The following is a 20,951-nucleotide window of genomic DNA, read 5'->3' on the forward strand; positions in this document are numbered from 1 at the left end:
AAGAAAGATGATGAAGAAATTTCAGTTCTAGATGTGGAAGGAAAATCCCAGAGATTTGTTTCAGGGAAACCCATGCAGTCAAGTAGGGACTGAAAACCCAATCCATAATTGGAATAAATCCGTAATTCTCGCTGTCGAGAATTGATAATTGTTTTAATGTTTTACCAAAAAGTAAAGCATTTCATGGAACAATATTTCAAGAGAAGTCCTTTACCATTACCTTCTGTAAACCATGTAAGTTATTTGTAAATCTGTGAACTTTTATCTATTTTTCTGTTCCGAAAGTGTATAATGGCTTTAACCAGGGTCCAAAAAGGTGGAAGGCGATCCGAGGCAAGCCTCCACTATACCGACTTGAGTGTCATCAACTTGATCTCTACTACTTGACCCATTTTTTTTATAAGGTAAACTTGTTCTTGTATTGTTTTTTTTAAATGGATGTTTTTCTTGGGTGATGTATTATTATTTTAATCATTTTTTTTTGCAGTAGGCCTACAGGAACTTAAAACACGCAATCGAATACGGATAACAACATGACAATGAAAATTTTTCAGTTGATTTTTTGTAGACAAAAAGGATTTATTTACAGTTTGACTTAAAGTATAAACATTTCTAGTTACAACTCAACTTGCAAAAGCAGGCATAATAGAAGTACAGGTAGGGGAAATATTTGGGCGAATTTTGTCTTAAGATACAAGCCTTGAAGATTGACTACGAAGTCATAATATAACATGAGACAACCAATATTGAGATATTTTATGCATGTTGAGATACACCAAGTGAGAAGACTTAGACTGGTCTTTGACAATTACCATAGTGTCCACTGTCGACGACCAGTTCACAGGTTTGTTATTTTGTGCATATGTTGAGAGACGAAGAATGGTCTATGACAATCCATAGGTGTACAGTGTCTTTAATAAACAGTTGTTGCTGTTGGACAGGCCCATTCAATTAAGACAAAGGAAAAATGCAAGAATGATGAAAATAAATTACACGTCTCTGACCTCATGTTAAAAAGGTGTGCATCACCATTTTGTACAGGAATGTTGTGGTTCACTGGTTCATAACTGCTTTTTTTCATAGCAAAATTTAAATTAAAACATGACATCATTGGATGTCAACAACTAATAGATTTTTTTACATTCCAAAAATGAAGAGACCCATTTTTTTTTAAAGATATGTCATCAGATAATTTTGCACTGAAAGGGTATCAAAAACAATGGACATTTTTTGCCATTTCAACACGAGGTCAGAGACTTTTTCACCCACTCACGTGTGAGCACTGTATCTATTGGAATCTGACTACATCACAAAATTGAAATGTTAATTTTCCATTCTCTTTAATTTGAAGTGTTATGATAATAAATACTTGGTATGGATGTATGCAGTAACAGGGTAAAAGGTTGTACATCTTTAACAGCCACAGGCGTACATGTATCATAAAGACATCCCCCTTTAACCACTTTATGTCATATGACGTCTTGACGCCTGAGCGCCTTCAATTTTGCGCAGTCAGTTAGACAGCTGACAAGAATATCCACTCAGGCATACACAGACATGCACCCTATCCTGCTGACGCTTCATTTCACACGTTCAAAGAGGGACAGAAGGTACTGACATTCATGCTCGTAATATCCCTTTTAAGGGGTTATTAATTAATCCCCGATTCCAGACCATTATACAAAAGTTTCATACAAGATTGGCCAGGCTGCCACCATTACATATCATAGTATTCAGCTCAACGGGAGGCAACTCCGAGCATTCTATGGCAGATACAGTATACTTGCCTTTGTCAACTCTGGGTTTGATTGGGGCACAGATATTTTCAAAGGAAAACAATTACTTCAGATGCTCCAAAAAGTTCTGAAAAATAATACCACGCATGGGCACGGACGTTTTCCCTCCTAACGTCACGTTCAAACAATAAGGAACTACAATGTTTGCGACTTTGAGTTGCATCTACCAGTCAGCAGCACTGTTAGCAAGGTAGTCTTTGCGGCCAATGGTGCTTGCTTGCTTGGTCTGTAGAGCTTCTAGTTTAGGACACTCTGTGATACGATGACCCAGTCCACCACAGAAAGAACATCCACGCTCATCTAAGGAAGACCAAATAATAAATACATTCCATTTAGAAGGTGAATAATTAAACTTGATAAATAACCGTAATGTGGTGGGTATTAATCCGTGGAGAGTCCTGGGCCCAATTTCGTGGCTCTGCTTACCGTAAGCACAGAATCGGCGCTTACGGAAGCAGGGAATTCTGTGCTTACGGCAAGCATATTTCACGGGTTAGCAGCGAATTTTGGATTCTGCGTGTGCGTACTCCACATTACTAGGCATTCTACGTTTACAAGGCTAGCGCAGAAATTTGGCGCTTGCACGTAAGCGGGGAATCTTCATCGTAAGCGCAGAATTCGGCGGTAAGCAGAGCCATGAAATTGGGCCCTGATCATTATCATTAACAGGGAACGGTTTCGTCCACCAATTTTGCATAGCAAAATATATGGACTGAAATATGTTATGCCAATTGATTATTTTTGAGTACCAACTGACCTATTTTGCACAGCATTTTGCTATGCTATACAAGGGAAAATTACAGTTCTCTGATTTATGACTCCAAAAGATAATACCACAAGAAGGGACAACACTCTCTCAGTGAATCATATTCAGTATAATGCTCATTGCCCACAAAGCACTTTACGCAAGGCTCCCCACTATATTTCTGAATTACTTCAAGTTTACACTCCATCAAGGAACCTTCGATCAAGTTCCATGTTTCTTCTCATTGAACCCAAGTCCCAACACTCATGGGGCGACAGGTCTTTTTCTTAAGCCGCCCCACGCATCTGGAACTCTCTACCACTTAATCTTCGATCTTGTCTTTGTACCACAAAATTCAAAACTCTTCTCAAAACTTATCTTATACCACAGGTTTTCAAGGATGATTTTTGTTGTATTTTTTTCCTTTCGTTTTGTTTTTGTGTTATTGCGCCTTGAACACCTGGCAGGGTGGATATGTGCGCATTACAAGTCTTTATCATAATTATACATTTTAAAAATACAGATGTTAATTGGTTCCACAAAAACAAAACAAAGTTGCAGGTAGTTTTTTGCAAACGACACTTACCTCCCATGTTGAGCATTTCTTCATTGCCTCCTAGTGCAACCAAAACTGGAGGAACTCTCTGCTTTGCCTCCAGAAGCAAATGCTTCAGATCCAATAAGACTGACTCCTCTGAAGAAGACAACAAAATCAATCAATATTATTTGGTTTTACTCATACCCTGATGTATGTTAAAGACAGTGGACACTATTGGTAATTGTCAAAGACCAGTCTTATCACTTGGTGTATCTCAACATATGCACAAAAAAAACAAACCTGTGAAAATTTGAACTCAATTGGCCGTCGAAGTTGCAAGATAATAGTTGAAGAAACAACACCCTTGTCAGACGAAGTTGTGTGCTTTCAGATGCTTGATTTTGGGAATTTTGAGGTCTCGAAATCACATTAGAATATTTTAGTGGAAAATTACTTCTTTCTCGAAAACTACGTTACTTCAGAGAGAGCTGTTTCTCACAATGTTTTATACTATCAACATCTCTCCATTGATCGCTAACAAGTAAGTTTTTATGATCACAATTATGTTGAGCAATTACCAATAGTAACCAGTGCTTTTAAAGGCAGTGGACACTATTGGTAATTACTCAAAAAATAATTATTACCATAAAACCTTTCTTGGTGATGAGTAATGGGGAGAGGTTGATAGTATAAAACACTGTGAGAAACGGCTCCATCTGAAGTGTCATAGTTTTCGATAAAGAAGTAATTTTCCACGAATTTGATTTTGAGACCTCAGATTTAGATTTTGAGGTCTTGAAATCAACCATCTAAACGCACACAACTTCGTGTGACAAGGGTGTTTTTTTCTTTCATTATTATCTCGCAAGTTTGATGACCGATTGAGCTCAAATTTTCAAAGGTTTGTTATTTTATGCATATGTTGAGAAACACCAAGTGTGAAGGCTAGTCTTTGACAATTACCAATAGTGTAAACTCAGTCTTTTCCCCGAGTCCTGGAACACACGACCTTTGCCATTCTTGTCATAGATAGAGCAGCTGCATTTCCAACTAGACCACTGAGTGGTAGGTAGAGACAGTTACAACCCTACTCTTTAGGTACCTCAACGATTAATTGGTGTTATCCCCCTTCCACCGTTCGAATGAGTACGTCACTGCGCATGTTTGTTGCTGGTCAGTAGACAACCACGGGTTGGCTATTTGTGCCCACTCGAACTTGCTCTTACATGTATTTTGGGCATGGTTTAAAAAAATAAATAGTTAGCTTGTATCATCTGTAAAAGTTTATTCAAAGAAAAAAAAAATCATTAAAAAAGTCTTTAAGCAAATTCAAGTTATCCATTTAAATAATTTACCAATAATCTTGAAGGATTTGAACCAAAGAAACTCACCGCATGATTTATTGATGAAGGTGGTCGCAATACCTGTCTTGCCACAGCGACCAGTTCTTCCAATTCTATGAACTAGAAGGAGAAAAAATGAATAAGACATGAGTGCTAAAATTAACTATTACATGTATGTAAGGGTTGGGATTCTCCTACCATACTGAAATCATACTGACCAACCTAAACCTAGTTCATGCAGGCACAAAATCCTTGTTCAGATAATTTATTTGGTTACTACAAATTTACAATGGTTGCCGGGTATCCCACTTAAGCAGGGGATCAAAAACTCACCAGTAGAGCATTCAACCCCAAGAACAAAGAAAATAGCTGAGGTGACTGGTACACACGCCTCTGGTTGACAAGCCACAAGGGTATGTGCCCAATGGATTTTATACTGCGAATTCAGATCTTAAGTAGGATTTTAAACTTAGCATGGTGGAAATAAGGTTTGCAGTAACACCATGTAATGTTAATCTCTAAATGGTTTGGGGTGTTTCTGAAACAAACTGTTGGTTTCAACAAAGGGTGCGTTCGATAAACTTCCCTGGGTCGAACCCGGTCTGCCCCCGGTCCGTTCAAATAGCTTTGACGTATTTCCAGGGGCTCACCCGGGTCAGCCATAAGTGCCCTGCTTGTGGAACGGGTCACTTGCGGCTGGCCAGAGGCGCATGACGCCACCACGAGAGGGTGAGTGATCGTCCGATTAGCTCTTGTCAGGGGCTCACCCGGGTGAGCATCGCGGGGTCGACACAGGGAAGCTAATCGTATGCGCCCTATATAAGATATATAAGGTTTAATATCTCACCATAGTTCTCGATGTCTTCTGGCATATCATAATTAATAACGTGTTGAATATCGGGGAAGTCAAGACCTTTAGAAGCAACGTCTGTAGCCACTAAGACATCCTTCTCCTTCTGACGAAACTGCTCTACTGAGCGTGTTCTCTCCTCCTGATCTGAGGAAGTTTGAAGAAAAGACAAATGTCAGAACTTAACGTTATAAAGCTTTGTACGGGCAAGTCCATTCGCACAAGTCCCAAAGCAGCACCACCATTCTTGAGGTGCGAGCTGTGCAAGGTTTTGTACAAAGACAAATCTTAATAATTTGTACTTTTTATGCGAATTAAGTGAGTTAATTTTTCATTACCTTTTTAAGACCAGAAGAAAAAAAAAAGGAACAACAAAGGTCTCTATTGACGCCTTGCACGCACATCACACGCTGCAACTGTGCCATGCTCACCATTTTGGTTGTCAATATCCCCTAAAATGCGACTTCACTGAATAACGCACTTCACTGAATAACACACTTCACTGAATAACGCACAGTGTGTTTAACCACCATAACAGCCAAGATTATTTTGATGATGACATGTAGAGTGTCACTGCCGAGTGGTTAAGAGCATTGAATTCAAGTTCTGGTGCTAATTCACCGGAGTGTGGGTTCGAATCCCGGTCGTGACACTTGTGTCCTTGAGCAAGATACTTTACTATAATTGCTTCTCTTCACCCAGTGGTATAAATGGGTACCTGTGAGGGTAGAGGTTGATATTGTGAATGAAAAGCTTTCGGAGCGCCACGGCAGCTCGGGGCTGTATACTCCCTAATGGGAGCTGAGAAAGATTAAAGGGTTGTTTATTGGCCCTATGACCAGGGCACTAATGTAAAGCGCATTGATACGGTTTATTGTGAAATGCGCTATATAAGAATTTGTTAATAATAATTAGGTGAATTGGGGTCAACAGGGGAATTCCAAAGAGTGGGGTGCTCCTCAAGGAATTTGGTGTATAAAGTCTATGGTAGGTGCTTAGCTAAAGGGACAAAGGAAAAAACAAAAGATGTCTCCACAGGGATGTAAAGAAATTCAATGAGTGTCTTCCTCAACGATTCACTAATATTTACAAGGATCAATTTTTAGGTAGCAGTTGGTTCATAACTTACATTAGAACATCCCATTTGAAAAACAGTCCAGTCCCTTATTTTATTAACATTTTAAATAAATCAAAATTAGTTTAAGTAGTTGTTTTGATAATTTTGCTATATGTTAAAACTTTTATCAGTACAGTCATATGCAATTTGGCCCTTGGGCCACGATTTGTGGTTTTAATAAAATAAAATAAATAATAAATTAACATGTACATAGCACATGTGCACTGCAGTTGGAGTGCGACTCTAGTCATGTCATGTCAACTCGACCATAAGGAAATGGCAGTGGCCAGTTTGTTTACATTTTTAACATAGGCCTTCCACCTTTAAATGGTAACCACTAGGGGATGGAAACCACATTTTTCCTGATAGTTACCTTTGCCTCCATGGATGGCCACAGCTTCCACTCCTTTCAACAATAAATATTCATGGATGTCATCCACATCAGCTTTCTTCTCTGCAAAGATCAACACCTACATTCAAATAAAATAACAAAATTTGAAAAAAAAACATTTGAATTTTTGTATCTTTTTATGAAGCCAAGGACTCTCGGAAAAGCAAACTTAATCAGAATACTAACATGACTAAGAGAATCTAACTATAACAAATTGGACAAGATTAAACATCACATGAATTATAATCACTCCTTGAAATCTCAACTTTTCCATTTCACAAGGCAAAGCTGAGTGAAATGGAACTGTCAAAATTTCACCTCTTGATTATATTCTGCTTTATTGTTCTGATGTGCATCCAATAACATAAAGTTTCCTAGAAATAAGTTTTGCATCAGGGATAAAGAATATAAAGCACTGTATACCGAGTACTTTCCCCGAGTTCTGTGAAAAAAATCCACTGGCAAATCACTCGGGTGAGATTCAAAGCCATGACCTTTGCATTTGCAAAAGCAGATGTCTTACCACCATGACCACTAGACCACAGAGCTACACCAGTGCCAAGCGGCAGTTCGGATCCTATAGACCTTTATCATGGTGCGGCCATCTTGATTTTTCTCCCATTCAAAACAATGTAACCAAACCGAGGCTGGAAGGAGGAGTAGTCTGGCTCCTTTGTGTACAAGAAATATTAGCACTCATTGCTGTTGTTTGGTACAAGGTACAGTACCAACATGGAGGGCACATGGAAATAGGTCTATTGGTTAGCAGCAGGAAAGGCAACTATTTGGTTTTGCATCCGGTATAAAAAAAATATAAGCTAGTTTCTGCCCTTACACCGATCATTTGTACAAATTATTTTCCGAATGCCAAGATTTTTTTTTTTTAAATATCAATATAAGGAATCAAAGTAAATTTTTTAAATGGTCTAGCCCAACCCCCGAACAAAGACATTAGCAAACTAGACACCGCCAACATAAGGCTAGATAGCTCAGTTGGTAAAGCGACGGCATGTTAATCCGGAAGTCGTTGGTTCGAATCCCAAAAATCCCAAAAAAGAAGAAAACAAATTGTTTAAAATAAAGTTTCTTGCAAAATATTCCCAGCAGTTGAGTCTTACCGGTGGGGGAGTCTTCTGCAGGCATTCCAGAAGATACACCATCTTGGCTTCTTGTTTGACATACTCCACTTCCTGGATGACATCCAAGCTAGCCGCACCAGCACGACCAACGTTGACTGTTATGGGCATAACGAGGGCGCTCTTGGCAAAGTTCTGGATCTTCTTGGGCATGGTGGCGCTGAAGAGAAGCGTCTGTCTTTGGCCCTGTACATTTAATAATTAATAACTGAGCATCAAATTAAAGTTCTGGTAGATCAGTCATTGGAGTTTTGGTTTGTAACCCGTTCATCTTGAGAAAGATACTTTACTATAGTTGCTTCTCTTCACCCAGGGGTATAAATGGGTACCTGCGAGAGTAGAGGTTGGAGCGGTACCGTTGCCCAGGTTGCATACTCCCTAGGGAGCTGAGAAATATTAAAGGAATGTTATTGGCATTGACCAGGGCACGAATGTAAAGCACATCGATGCACATCAATTAGCAACTCCCTCCCCAAGAAACATAAAACCATAATGTTGGCAAAAAAAAGTTGGCATGCCAGCTGTGATTGATGGTTCACCAAGGGTTTAAATTTGTACCTGTGAGGATCGAGGTTTAAATAAAGTATGAAAAAGCCTTTGGAGTAGGACTACTTTGGAGCACCCTGGCAGCTCGAGCTGTATTTCCCCACCAGGTAATTAAGAAAGTAATTCTAAAATGCACTACATAAGAACTAGTCATTATTATTATTATTATGGAGAGCATGATACAGAACCTTGTTAATGACCTCAAATTTCTTCAGCAACTACTGAAGTCTGCCATGCTGAAATAAAAAATGATCAGGGGAAAAATAAAACTTTTTAGATTCCTAAACACTAACCTTGAAGTAGGTGAGAATGGTCCTGATATCCTCTTCAAATCCAAGATCAATCATTCGATCAGCCTCATCCAGACAGAGATAACGACAAACAGACAGATTGAAATTCTTCCTGTTTAGCATGTGGATTAATCTACCCGGCGTGGCTACCATGATGTGAACACCTCTGAAATATGAGAAATAAAACACATTTAAAGATGGGTGTGGCTACAGGGCGTGGCTACCATGATGTGATTACCTCTGCAAAATGAGAAATACAAACATATGGTTAAAGATGGGTGTGGTTACATGGTGAGGCTACCATAATGTGAACACCTCTGCAAGATGAGAAATAGAAACATAGGTTAAAGATGGGTGTGGCTACAGGGCGTGGCTACCAAAATGTGAACACCTCTGAAAGATTAGTTATAAAAACATATGGTTAAAGAGGGGTATGGCTACTGGGCGTTGCTACCATAATGTGAATAATAATAATCGATTTTTAAACAGTGCTTCATGCATATCAAAGCGCTTCAAAAATCTCTGCAAGATGGGAAACAAAAAACTTGTGTTTAAAGATGTGTGTGGCTGTTGGGCGTGGCTACCATGATGTGAACACCTCTGCAAGATGAGAGATAAAAACATGTGGTTAAAGATGGGTGTGGCTACTGAGTGTGGCTATATCATGATGTGAACACCTCTGCAAGATGAGTAATAAAAACTTGTGGTTAAAGATGGGTGTTGCCGCAGGGCATGGCTACCATAATGGGGACACCTCTGCAAGATGGGCAACAGAAACATGTGGTTAAAGATGGGTGTGGCTACTGGGTGTGCCATGTGGGCGTGGCTACCATGATGTGATGCAATTTTTCGATCCCAAGGGCTGACCTACATGTACACATGGGGTAGGCTTTAATTGACAATTTAGGCCATTTAATCACAGCTTTTAAGACTTTTCCAAAGGCAAACCAAAACCAGAAATCAGACTTCAGTAGGAAGAATATCATATCTGTAAAAGTCTTATGTTAATGTTTCAGCTAAATACAGCGTCTCCTTTCTAAAGGAAACAATAACAAATGTCTATTCCACCCACATTTAGCGAGGTGACAACGGGTACAATCGTATTTCTGGACGCAGCATGGAGGAATTAGACATCAATGCTCAAAAAACTGATAAACGAATCAAACATAAAGCATTTCTCAGATTCAAATTTTTTTTTCAAAATAGATCACACTTTCAAGAGCTGCAGTGCTTCTCACCACGCTAGTTTTTATGGCCATTAGTTTTTTAGTATTGAAGTATGTACCAATATATAACCCTAACTAATTATCATCTTTCTTGAATACGAGTAACGGGGAGAGGTTGATAGTATAAAACATTGTGAGAAACAGCTCCCTCTGAAGTGACGTAGTTTTCGAGAAAGAAGTAATTTTCCACAAATTTGATTTCGAGACCTCAAGTTTAGAATTTGAGGTCTCGAAATCAAGCATCAGAAAGCACACAACTTCATGTGACAAGGGTGTTTTTTTCTTTCTTTATTATCTCACAACTTCAACGACTGAATGAGCTAAAATTTTCACAGGTTTGTTATTTTATGCATATGTTGAGATACACCAACTCTGAAGACTAGTCTTTGACAATTACCAATAGTGTCCATGTCTTTAAGTCTTAATAGAAAAAATCCAAGAGTCAATGATCACTTGACTTACTTCTGTAGGAGCTGCATCTGTTCCTTTGATGGTATCCCGCCAATACACAACATACTACGCAGAGATGGTAACCCTTCAGCTTCCAGACACTTGGAGAAGTACAGGAACCCATCGTGGGTCTGCTTGGCCAACTCTCGCTACAAAAATGTAACAAATAAACATCAAGACGAGTTGCACACATAAACTTTACAAATCTTTGATTGCATTTTTCTGTTTAAACAATCCTATAGTAATGTAATAAATTTTGGTTTCTACTCTTACAGCGATGTGCGTTAGCACTGTATACTCAGTACTTTCCCCGAGTCCTGTGAAAAAAATATCACAAGCATATTACTCCTTTTTTCACAGGACTAGGGAAAGTACTGAGTATACAGTCCTAACACACATCGTTGTGTGGATAAAAACCAAAATTAATATGTTATTTATCCCGATGCAAATTTAACATCTATTATATAACCCTACAGTAATTCGGGAGGCTAATCATCCTTACCAAAAAACAAATTTTCAAGGGATGTGGCTTCAGTGTGTTCGAGCCTAGGCATGCAAGGGCACTTTTCACAACCACATAGACCCATTTATGACCATGGAGCACAGCCACAGATGGTAAGTTTTTGATTTTTTTCAGAGGTAGGAAAACCAAAGGACCCCCCCCCCCACCCCCCCCCCCCCCAAAAAAAAGGAGGCATGGCATAGGAGAGAACCAAGGCACAGCTCTATTCACATGTGGCCTCAGCTAGGAATTGAACCAGGGCCATATTGGAGAGAAGCGAGTGCTTTACCCACTAGCAATTAGACACCAATGCCAACGCAAAACACTAGAATCTAACACAAGTATTTCCTTCTTATTTGGCAAATTCCTCAATGAGGAAGTATACTGCAAAATGTCAAGCTTCGCTGTTACATTCAGTATTTCCTGCAAGATGTGGGCCTACGCTTTTGAAACAAATTCCTTTTTATAGCACCATGTAATGTTTTACAAGGTACTATGGCACAATTTTGCTGCTGGACAGACCATGAACACCGGGAAAACCTAGAGTACTTTGGAAGGAGCCCTGTACAAAATTGAGCTTAACAGTGAAATTGAAATCTTGTTACACTTGGGTAAAGATAAACCAGCGATTAATAGAGCACCAGATATAAACTCTGGTGTTTCTGATCAGCAGAGTGTGGGTTCGAATCCCCAGCCGTGTCACTTGTGTCCTTAAGCAAGACACTTAACCATTGCTTCGTCCTTCGGATGGGACGTATAACCAATGGTTCCATGTGTTGTGTAACGCATGTAAAGGAACCCAGTGCACTTATCAAAAAGAGAAGGGGTTCGCCCCGGTGTTCCTGGCTGTGGCTGCTAAATGCGCCACAGCACCATGTAAACCCTTATAAGGTGCTACATAATTGGGTCTCAGAATTCATAACTTTCAATAACCTCTCTTCTGTATAAATGTATACTGAGCGCCTTGAGTACCTTGTTGGCAAACATGTGGGCTATGAAGACTTTGATGTTATATAATTATTATTACTTTGGAACTCCTTGCCTGGTGCCTGCTTCCCTTCAACCTATGATCTGCCAACTTTTAAAAGAGGAATATCAATTTCTACCTTTAGCTCCACTGAGTTTCTGCATTTCTATGTTTTCTTAGCGTTGTTTTGGGCGAACTTGCATCATATTTTTTTTTAATTTGTTATACATACCGATGGACAGACTATGAGTCCATAAGGACCCTCGTTCTTTATGAACGGCATTTTCTTCTCCTGTTCCATGCAGAACATGATCAGTGGCAGCGTGAAGACGAGGGTCTTTCCTGATCCAGTGAAGGCAATACCGATCATGTCCCTACCAGACAGTCTGTAACAAAGTGAGAGAGAAACACTGTTAAAGGCAAAGTATTCCTTTTGCTTGTTGAATGGATTGATTGTTTTTAAAAAGGGAAGGTACTTGTCAAAGACCAGTGTCCTCACTTGGTGTATCCAATCATACGCATAAAATAACAAGCCTGTGAAAATTTGAGCTTAATTGGTCATCGGAGTTGTGAGAAAATGATGAAAAGAAAAAACACCCTTGTTGGACGAATTTGTGTGCTTTCAGATAGGACTAAAAGACTTCTAGCTAGAAGTCTTTTTATTATTTTAGTGAGAAACTACCTCTTCATCAAAAACTACGTTACTTCAGAGGGAGTCATTTCCCACAATGTTTTATACTATCAACAGCTCCCCATTGCTCGTTACCAAGTCAGTTTTCAAGTTAATATTTGTTTTGAGTAATTACCAAACATGTACCTTCCCTTTAATCTCAATAAATGTAGATATAAATGTACAATAAAACTAACATGTGTACAATTTCATTTCAAAAAGTGGTTGCGTTTTTGAGATATCGCCAGAAATCGGGAGAGGCTTTGTCCATGCAGGAAGAATAATCCCTAAAAGGAATACACAATCCTTGTCACAATGAAACTATGACTTTTGTTCATCGATAATCAGCCAAACCTCAGCCACAAGCCATGGCCATTAATCAACCATGGTATGCTGGTACCTCCCATGCCGAATACAATAGTGGCAGCCTAATGATCATTCATATCCTTAGTCCAACAGTAAGAAAAAGGTCTGCAATTTGAAATTACACAGTAAACCGCCCCCCCCCCTAAAAAAAAAGAGGGAGATTTGGAGCATGAAATTCTACCACCCTTTGTCCCTCTTTTTTTAAATGTGTCTTTCAGACTTTGCGTGTCTGGCAATTTGTTTACTTGTAAATACATCTTCCAGTGGTAAGTGGTGAAGAAGACTACCCCTGCCCTAAGCCAAACACCCAGAACCAAACCAAACAACCACTTCACAACATTTTAATCTTATAAAGGCAGTGGACACTATCGGTAATTACTCAAAATCATTATTAGCACAAAACATTACTTGGTAATGAGTAATGGGGAGAGGTTGATAGTATAAAACATTGTGAGAAACGGCTCCCTCTGAAGTGACGTTGTTTTCGAGAAAGAAATAATTTTCCACAAATTTGATTTCGAGACCTCAGATTTAGAATTTGAGGTCTCGAAATCAAGCATCTGAAAGCGCACAACTGTATGTGACAAGGGTGTTTTTTCTTTCATTATTATCTCCCAACTTTGATGACCAATTGAGCTCAAATTTTCACAGGTTTGTAATTTTGTGCATATGTTGAGATACAGCAAGTGAGAAGACTGGTCTTTGACAACTACCAATAGTGTCCACTGTCTTTAAAAATAACTCATTCAAAATCTTTCTGCTGGGGGAGCTACTACTTATAAATACACGGGGTGAAGTTATACTTACACAACTGGAATTCCCTGTATTTGGATAGGGGTGGGATGCATGATCCCCTTCTTCTTGAGGCCATAAATGATGGACTTGGGGAACTTCATCTCCTAAGGGGAAATTAAATTAACAAATTGAAATAAGAATTTATAATAAATCAGTGAAGTATATAAGAAAAGTGAGGTTGGGATTGTTGAGTTTTATCCTACATGTATGTAATTGGTTCTGTCTTGATGTGCAGAGGATCACTCACACAAATTTCGCTATGATTTAATAATAACCCGTTTTTATAAAGCGCTTTTCACACCCGGAGCGCTTCACATTATTACCCCTGGTCACTGGGCCTTAAATCACTCCTAATAAACCATCTCAGCTCCCTGGTGGGGAGTATGCAGCCTGTGCAACATTAATATGCGCTACTCGGCTAAATCAATCACAAGAACCATCGCTGCCCTCACAGGTACCCATTTACCCCTGGGTGGAGAGAAGCAGTTATAGTTAAGTGTCTTGCTCAGGGACCCAAGTGTCACGCCCGGGATTCGAACCCACACTGTGCTGAACAGAAGCACCAGAGCTTGAGTTCAGTGCTCTTATCCGCTCGGCCACGACACCCTATAGAGTTGCAGTGGTTCTGAAACTCAGCCTAAAATATAGAAGTCGAACTGCCTATACATGTAGCTCTACAACTACTGAATTGGACTTGAATTTTAAGAATATTAGGAAAAGGGGAAAAGAAGATAACTGACCCTAAAATGTTTTATAGGTGGTGGTACTACATCGCCCTCAACGATGATATGAAGTTTCTTGCGTACTCTGTCATGTCTCGCTTCTCCCATGTGAAGAATACACCTGGGAGCTAACCATCTGTAAACAAAAACAAACAACAATCTCGATAAAGCTTGGATTGGGTTCAAGGTTATAACCTCTTTCTCATCGTATAGGTCTGTAGCCAGCCCCTGTCTTTTCTACAGCTACATTCATGGTAAATGTGCCACCAGTGTGTCTGACCTGGGCCCAATTTCACAGAGCTGCTACAAGTAAGCACAAACAATTGTTAAGCACTAAATTTCTTCCTTGATAAGAACAGGATTACCACCCGAATTCCCACGTGATTTCCAGGATAAGCAAACAACATTTGAGTACCAGTAACAAGCAATATGCAACAAATGGAAATTTTGTTGGTAATCCTGTTTTTATCAAAGAAGAAATTTCATGCTAAGCAAATTTTCGTGCTCAGCAGCTCCTATCAGGGTGTTTGAACGTAAAACCAGACTTTCTGCTTCTTCTCACCTGTGCATGAGGAAAGGGGTATTTTGGGGGAGGGTACCTTAACTGACTTGAGGGTCTGTGTTGTGTGAGTGGGTTGGGGAGGGGTAAGGTAAACATGGGGTCAAATTTGGAGGTACCTAAACTGACTTTAGGGTGTGTTTTGTGTGAGCGGGTTTTGGAGGAATGGGGTATTTTTTGGGAGGTACATGTACCTAAACTGACTTGTTTGAGTGGGTTGGGGAGGGGTAAGGTAAAGAGGAGGTCAATTTTGGAGGTACCTAAACTGACTTGATTATCTGTGTTATGTGAGTGGGTTTTGGAGGAATGGAGTATTTTGGGGAGGTACCTAAACTGAATTGAGGGTCTGTTTTGTGTGAGTGGGTTTGGGAGAGGTAAGGTAAAAAAGGGGTAAATTTTGGAGGTACATAAATACCTAAACTGGCTTGAGGGTCTGTGTTGTGTGAGTGGGTTGGGGAAGGTGCACTAAGGATGGGGTACTTTGAGGAGGTACATACATATCTTGAGGGCCTGTGAGTGGGTTTGGGAGGAATGGGATATTTGTTGGGAGGTACATAAACTGACTTGTGGGTCTGTTTTGTGGGAGTGGGTTAGTTTTAGTTTTAGTTTTATTAGACTTTACACTGGCATAAAAATATGAATATACAAATCGATACATAAAGAGACAAAGAAGCAAAATAGCAAAAAATACCAAATTTAGTGAGTGGCGAGGACGAACAGGTGACCAGCACCTCTACAAGGCTGTCCTGCCACAAAGAATGTCCCCTAATACCCACCCCCCCAGTTAAAAAACCACCAAGCCCACTGTTAAAAAATAAAAAAAAAAAAAAAAAAGGGTTTTTGGGGGAGGTGCCTAAACTGACTTAATGGTCTGTGTTGTGTGAGTGGGTTGGGAAAGGTGCACTAAGAATGAGGTACTCTGAGGAGGTACATACCCTGTCTTGAGGGCCTGTGTGTATGTAATTCCTTTAGCCAATTCCTTAACTGTCATCAGGGCACGCTGCTCTTGAATACTTTGTAGAATCTTCTGCTCCTCCTCTAGCTGTTTGTCTAATTGATTCACCTTGATACCTGCATCATTGAATCAATTATTATTATTATTATTATTACTATCATTATTATTATTATTATACTAATCAAGAGACAAGAATACAAATGAGGAGAACGCAGTTTTATCATATACATGTAAACTGTTTCATTTTAACAAACAGTGGTTTATATTGATATCTGAAACAAAAAGTCGCATTCCCTTAAGGTGATCCCCCGGCTGCCGCTTCCCAGATTGTATCCCTGGCTACATGGCAGTTAACGGTTGTATGGCTTCTGACTGGCACCCTCGAACAAAGAACTTGACAAAATAGGGACACCACCAACATAGGGCTAGATAGCTCAGTTGGTAGAGCGCCGGCAAGTTAATCCAGAGGTTGTTGGTTCGAATCCCACTCTAGTCAATTCCTTGTTTAAACCTAAATTTAATTTCAACAAACAGTAAGACAAGTTTTATCTCTTCTGTTTTATGGGTGATACTCAGCAGGATTGAAAGATATTTGTGAGCCTCAAACTCAATATTTGATCATCATCCTTGTGAGACGAAGATGTTGAATTGAAAAAAAAGAAGACCACCGGACTTGTCTTGTGTCTACTGGCTCCGCACTGACATCACTGGCCTCGAGCCAGTGGTCGAGTATAAAATTTGAACCCTGCAATTTATGTAACACTATTCTTCAAGATCCCGTGTAGTAGCAGAAATGTTTGTTTTTATTGTAGACATAATTCCGAGCCGAAGTCCTAAACCAAGCACGCTGCCGCCATGAATTAACAAAGTTTCCCCTTGGTCTTACTTTCAGCTTTTTTCTTGAGTTCAGCATGTTGATCAAGTAAACTGACGTTAGCTCGAACACCGAGATCATCTGCCGCTTCCCCATCTTCCTTGCCGCTGTCTTTGTGGTCCTGGTTTCCCTCGCTCACTCCTTTAGCAATCCGTCTGTTCAGAAGTTTATGCGCTTTCTCAAGCTGTAAAAAAAAGTAGGATTTGAAACTTTGCATGGCGGAAGTATAATTAGGTGAGATAACCGGTAACACTATGTGAAAACCTCTTTTGAGTGGTGTTGGTTCCGGAGAGAACTGGTGGTTGACAACTCAACATTTCGCTCAGTATGCTTCGATCGTCTTCAGGAGTGCACTGGTGCATTCTCCTGAAGATAATCAGAGCATATACTCAAATAACCAAACCTCAACTAAGCTGTATGAATGGAAACATTTGCTCAATAAAGATTGATTGAAAAACATTCTTAAAGGCAATGGACACTATTGGTAATTGTCAAAAACCAGTCTTCTCACTTGGTGTATCTCAACATACAATGTATGCATGAAATAACAAACCTGTGAAAGTTTGAGCTCAATTGGTCGTTGAAGTTGCGAGATAATAATGAAAGAAAAAACACCCTTGTCACACGAACTTGTGTGCGTTTAGATGGTTGATTTCGAGACCTCAAGTTCTAAACTTGAGGTCTCAAAATCAAATTTGTTGAAAATTACTTCTTTCTCGAAAACTACGTCACTTTCTTACAATGTTTTATACAATCAACCTCTCCCCATTACTCGTTACCAAGTGAGGTTTTAAGCTGATCATTATTTCGAGTAATTACCAATAGTGTCCACTGCCTTAAAAGCCCACTTTACATAACCAGTTATCTACATTTCTTTAATCAAACTCTCAAACTTTCTTTAGTTTTTGTTAAATCTGAAAAATGTACTACACAAACCAAACAAACCAAACGAAGAATGAAGATTGAACACTCACTTCCTGTTTGCGTCTTTCTTTTAGTGGTACGTATGGTACATAGCTCTCTTCGTCTGACTCACTGTCACTTTGTTTACGATGCTGAAAAAATAAGTAATTTATTTTACATTTTTTATCAATATCATCTTTATAATTTTAGTTTTAACCTTATAAACTGATATGTTTGAAAGCACTGTACATGATTTTTTTCTGAGTTGTGTATACAAACACAATCACGTATGCATCATGTTTGTTTTTTATTTCTAAAAAAAATAAATCCAAAACCAGTCAACTAGACCCAAGCAAAGCCGTCAACTACAATGTTTCCCCCTAGCAAAAGGGAGGTTTAGCTGCACGTCACGCAAGTAAAAACATGAACATGAACAGAAAATTTGTTGTTAAAATCTCATGTTTTAAGCATAGGTGAATGTTCTGTTTTCCACGTCAGGTACACAGTGCAGAGGTCATATGTGAGCTTGAAATAAGCCATAAGTGGTGATGTCACTTAGAAACAACACAATTTTTTGACGTTTAAGTTCACGTTTGCTTGTGTTTGTGCAACTAAACGTCCCCAATGTCGCCCCCTCACTTACAAAGTCCCCCCTCTCAGTCTCAAAGTTGTCCCTTAAAAGGCGCCCCCTGATGGATCGCCCGCCTACTTCATGGAATCATGTATGTGCTAGGAATCAGAATGGTATATTTACTTTATTTCCTTGTTTTTAGATTATTGAAGAAGCAGATGTCTAAATTTTCATTAATTTATGTAATTTATTTTTCAAGAAAGGCCTATATCCGCTTGTCAAATAGGATATTCATTTGTTAAATATATATATACATGGTATAAATTGTCTTCCTTAAAAAGTTACCATTTCCCAAACAAACTATATCAAATCTGGGGCAACTTTGCTAGTAGTTGCGATAACGTAACCCTCCTGCCGACGGCGGAGCCGAAGGGATACGAGTCGCTTCAATCGAAAAACGGCCAAATGGTCAAACACGTACAATTTTAACAGCTAGTCAACCGATTTGCTCAATTTTTTCCCCTTTCGAAAATCATGACTTAAATTCTAAGAACACGACCTTAATCCTCAATATCTAATGAATAACATTCAACAAACTATTGAGAAAGTATTTTGAACTAAAGTACAAAACTTACCAGATCCCGGAGCGAAACAGTCCCAGGTTCTATTTTGAACCTGTCGCTTCGCCATTTTGTGACTTCCCGATGTTCATTGCTGTGAGACTAAACCATTCTGTAAAAGGGGTGTTATAAGGCAGCGCGGCAGTGCGTGTGCGCTGTCCGTTTACTATGCCCGCTGTTCACTCACTAAAAGCACTGCCGCACTGCAGCACCCCTTGTAACACCCCTTTTACAGAATGGTTTAGTCAAACTCGGCTGTGGCTCGGTCGGCTGGTACCTGCGGTTGCGTTCAGCGCTTGGGGCTGCGCATGGTAACCAGCGACAGGTTCAAAAATAGAACCTGGGAAATTTGTGACTGTTTCGGTCCCAGAATCTGGTAAGTTTTTGTCCTTTTTTTTCAAAATATTTTCTCAATTATGTTTTTGAATCTTATTCATTAAACATTGAGGACTACGTTCGTGTTCATAGAATTTGTGTCATTATTTTTTAAAGTGGTTAAAAAATGAGCAAATCTGTTGACTAAAATATTTCGCCGTTTTTCGATTGAAGCGACTCGTAAACCTCCGGCTACGCCGTCGGCAGGAGGGTTACGTTATCGCAACTACTTTGCTAGGGGCGACAACTGCATTGGCTAGGGCCCGGGGCAACATGATTACCAGGGAACGACTTTGTCTGAATGGCGGTTTTGGTGGGTGGCACTATTGTCAGATGACTTTGTAACAACCGAGGGGGCGACTCTGCACGGGTGAACTTTGTGGGGGTGAGCTGGCTAGGGGCGAGATGACGGATAACTTTCCATATGGCGCCACCACTTTTTCACTCATTTTTACAAAAAGGGATATCTCATTGAGGTAAATTAGATACTATTTTATTTCATATCGAATGAAAAAGCGGTGGCACCATACGGAAACTTTTCCGAGATGAACACCCCCCCCCCCCGATCAATAAAACCTCCCCCGGTCCCCAACCACCACAGCATACGGAGAACGCAGTCGTACGTATCCTCTCATCACAGGCACAAACTTATCAATAAATAATATGGAATCCAATATGACAAGTCCGATGACTATCTTAATTTTTGAGGAAATTAAAATAACTAGGCCCTATCACTAGTATCAGTATCAAAAATTCGTTAGAAAGTGTACGTCCCGAACTGTCCGGGAATTGGGCAAATTAAAGTTTAATCACTTCTGTTAACTTAAAACTCTAAAAGCCATACCTTTGACGATTTAGCTCGTTCCGAAGAATGCTCTCGCTTTTTGTAATAGGAACTCATTTTTCCATTTAAGTGTCCTCGAAGAAATATTTGATCTTACGAAGAGCGTGGGACGAGGGAAATGTGGTAATTTTCTTGCCTTTCTCGTTGTTTACAACGCATGAACTACGAAATATCACTCACATCCTTGTCCTCAAATGTTTAGCTTTCGTATTGTTACTACATATATGTGGGGTCGATCACAAGTAATACAAAGGCAGAGAGCGAGAGTGCCATGAGAGTTCACGCTTTCTATGTGACCTTTGGCCTAGTTAAGTATGCGAAAGTATACTTTGTTTACAAAAATAATAATGTGTGACCTTGGAAACTATTTGGTCTTTCTACAGGCAAGATACTGCACGTGGGAAAGTTAATTTTTTGTGTCATTATTTCATAGATACAAAAGTAACCGCTCACCACTGAACTGGATGTGCTATACCCTTTCATCACGCTTTTATTGTCAACCGCTTTAGTTAATTCGGGGGGGGGGGTAAGCGGGCGGGAAACGCTATCATCATCGGCCGTGATTAAATTTCTGGTACAATTAATACCTCCGATAAAGACTGGGCTCGACTTTAATTTTAATAAGTGATTTAGCTTTTCGAATTCTGTTTTCATCTTTTAACCTGAGGCAATTATGCATACCAAAAACAGTCTAATTTTATTATTGCTAAAGCAATCTTGTCCTTGAAACTCATAATTCTCTTTGGTTTGTCTTAGCAATCCTGATGGGAGAGGGACAAGGTACAATGCCAATGGAGATG

At 39.6% G+C, this 20,951-nt stretch overlaps 1 protein-coding gene across 1 annotated transcript; it reads right to left on the reverse strand.

Annotated features, from left to right (window-relative positions):
- Window positions 1-575: 575 nt before the first annotated feature.
- On the reverse strand, window positions 576-20,311 carry LOC139940946 (probable ATP-dependent RNA helicase DDX41). Its single transcript, XM_071937351.1, has 15 exons — window positions 20,152-20,311; window positions 17,813-17,893; window positions 16,851-17,022; window positions 15,945-16,080; window positions 14,469-14,586; window positions 13,741-13,832; window positions 12,130-12,283; window positions 10,441-10,577; window positions 8,756-8,918; window positions 7,899-8,102; window positions 6,763-6,859; window positions 5,270-5,419; window positions 4,471-4,542; window positions 3,128-3,235; window positions 576-2,096 (listed from the first exon to the last, which is right to left on the reverse strand). The coding sequence occupies exons 1-15, from the start codon at window positions 20,206-20,208 to the stop codon at window positions 1,960-1,962; spliced, it is 1,878 nt and encodes a 625-aa protein (XP_071793452.1). The 5' UTR covers window positions 20,209-20,311; the 3' UTR covers window positions 576-1,959.
- Between the last annotated feature and the right edge of the window lie 640 nt (window positions 20,312-20,951).

The sequence above is a fragment of the Asterias amurensis genome, chromosome 8 (assembly GCF_032118995.1).
Source record: "Asterias amurensis chromosome 8, ASM3211899v1".
In the NCBI taxonomy this organism is placed as follows: Eukaryota; Metazoa; Echinodermata; class Asteroidea; order Forcipulatida; family Asteriidae; genus Asterias; species Asterias amurensis.

Excerpts from the sequence above, each read along its gene's own strand:
- LOC139940946 (XM_071937351.1), bottom strand. The coding sequence starts at position 20,208 with ATGAGTTCCTATTACAAAAAGCGAGAGCATTCTTCGGAACGAGCTAAA. Across the intron at positions 13,833-14,468 it reads CACCTATAAAACATTTTAGG|GAGATGAAGTTCCCCAAGTC; the intron begins GTCAGTTATCTT and ends ATTTCCCCTTAG. Across the intron at positions 4,543-5,269 it reads AGAAGACATCGAGAACTATG|TTCATAGAATTGGAAGAACT; the intron begins GTGAGATATTAA and ends TTCTCCTTCTAG.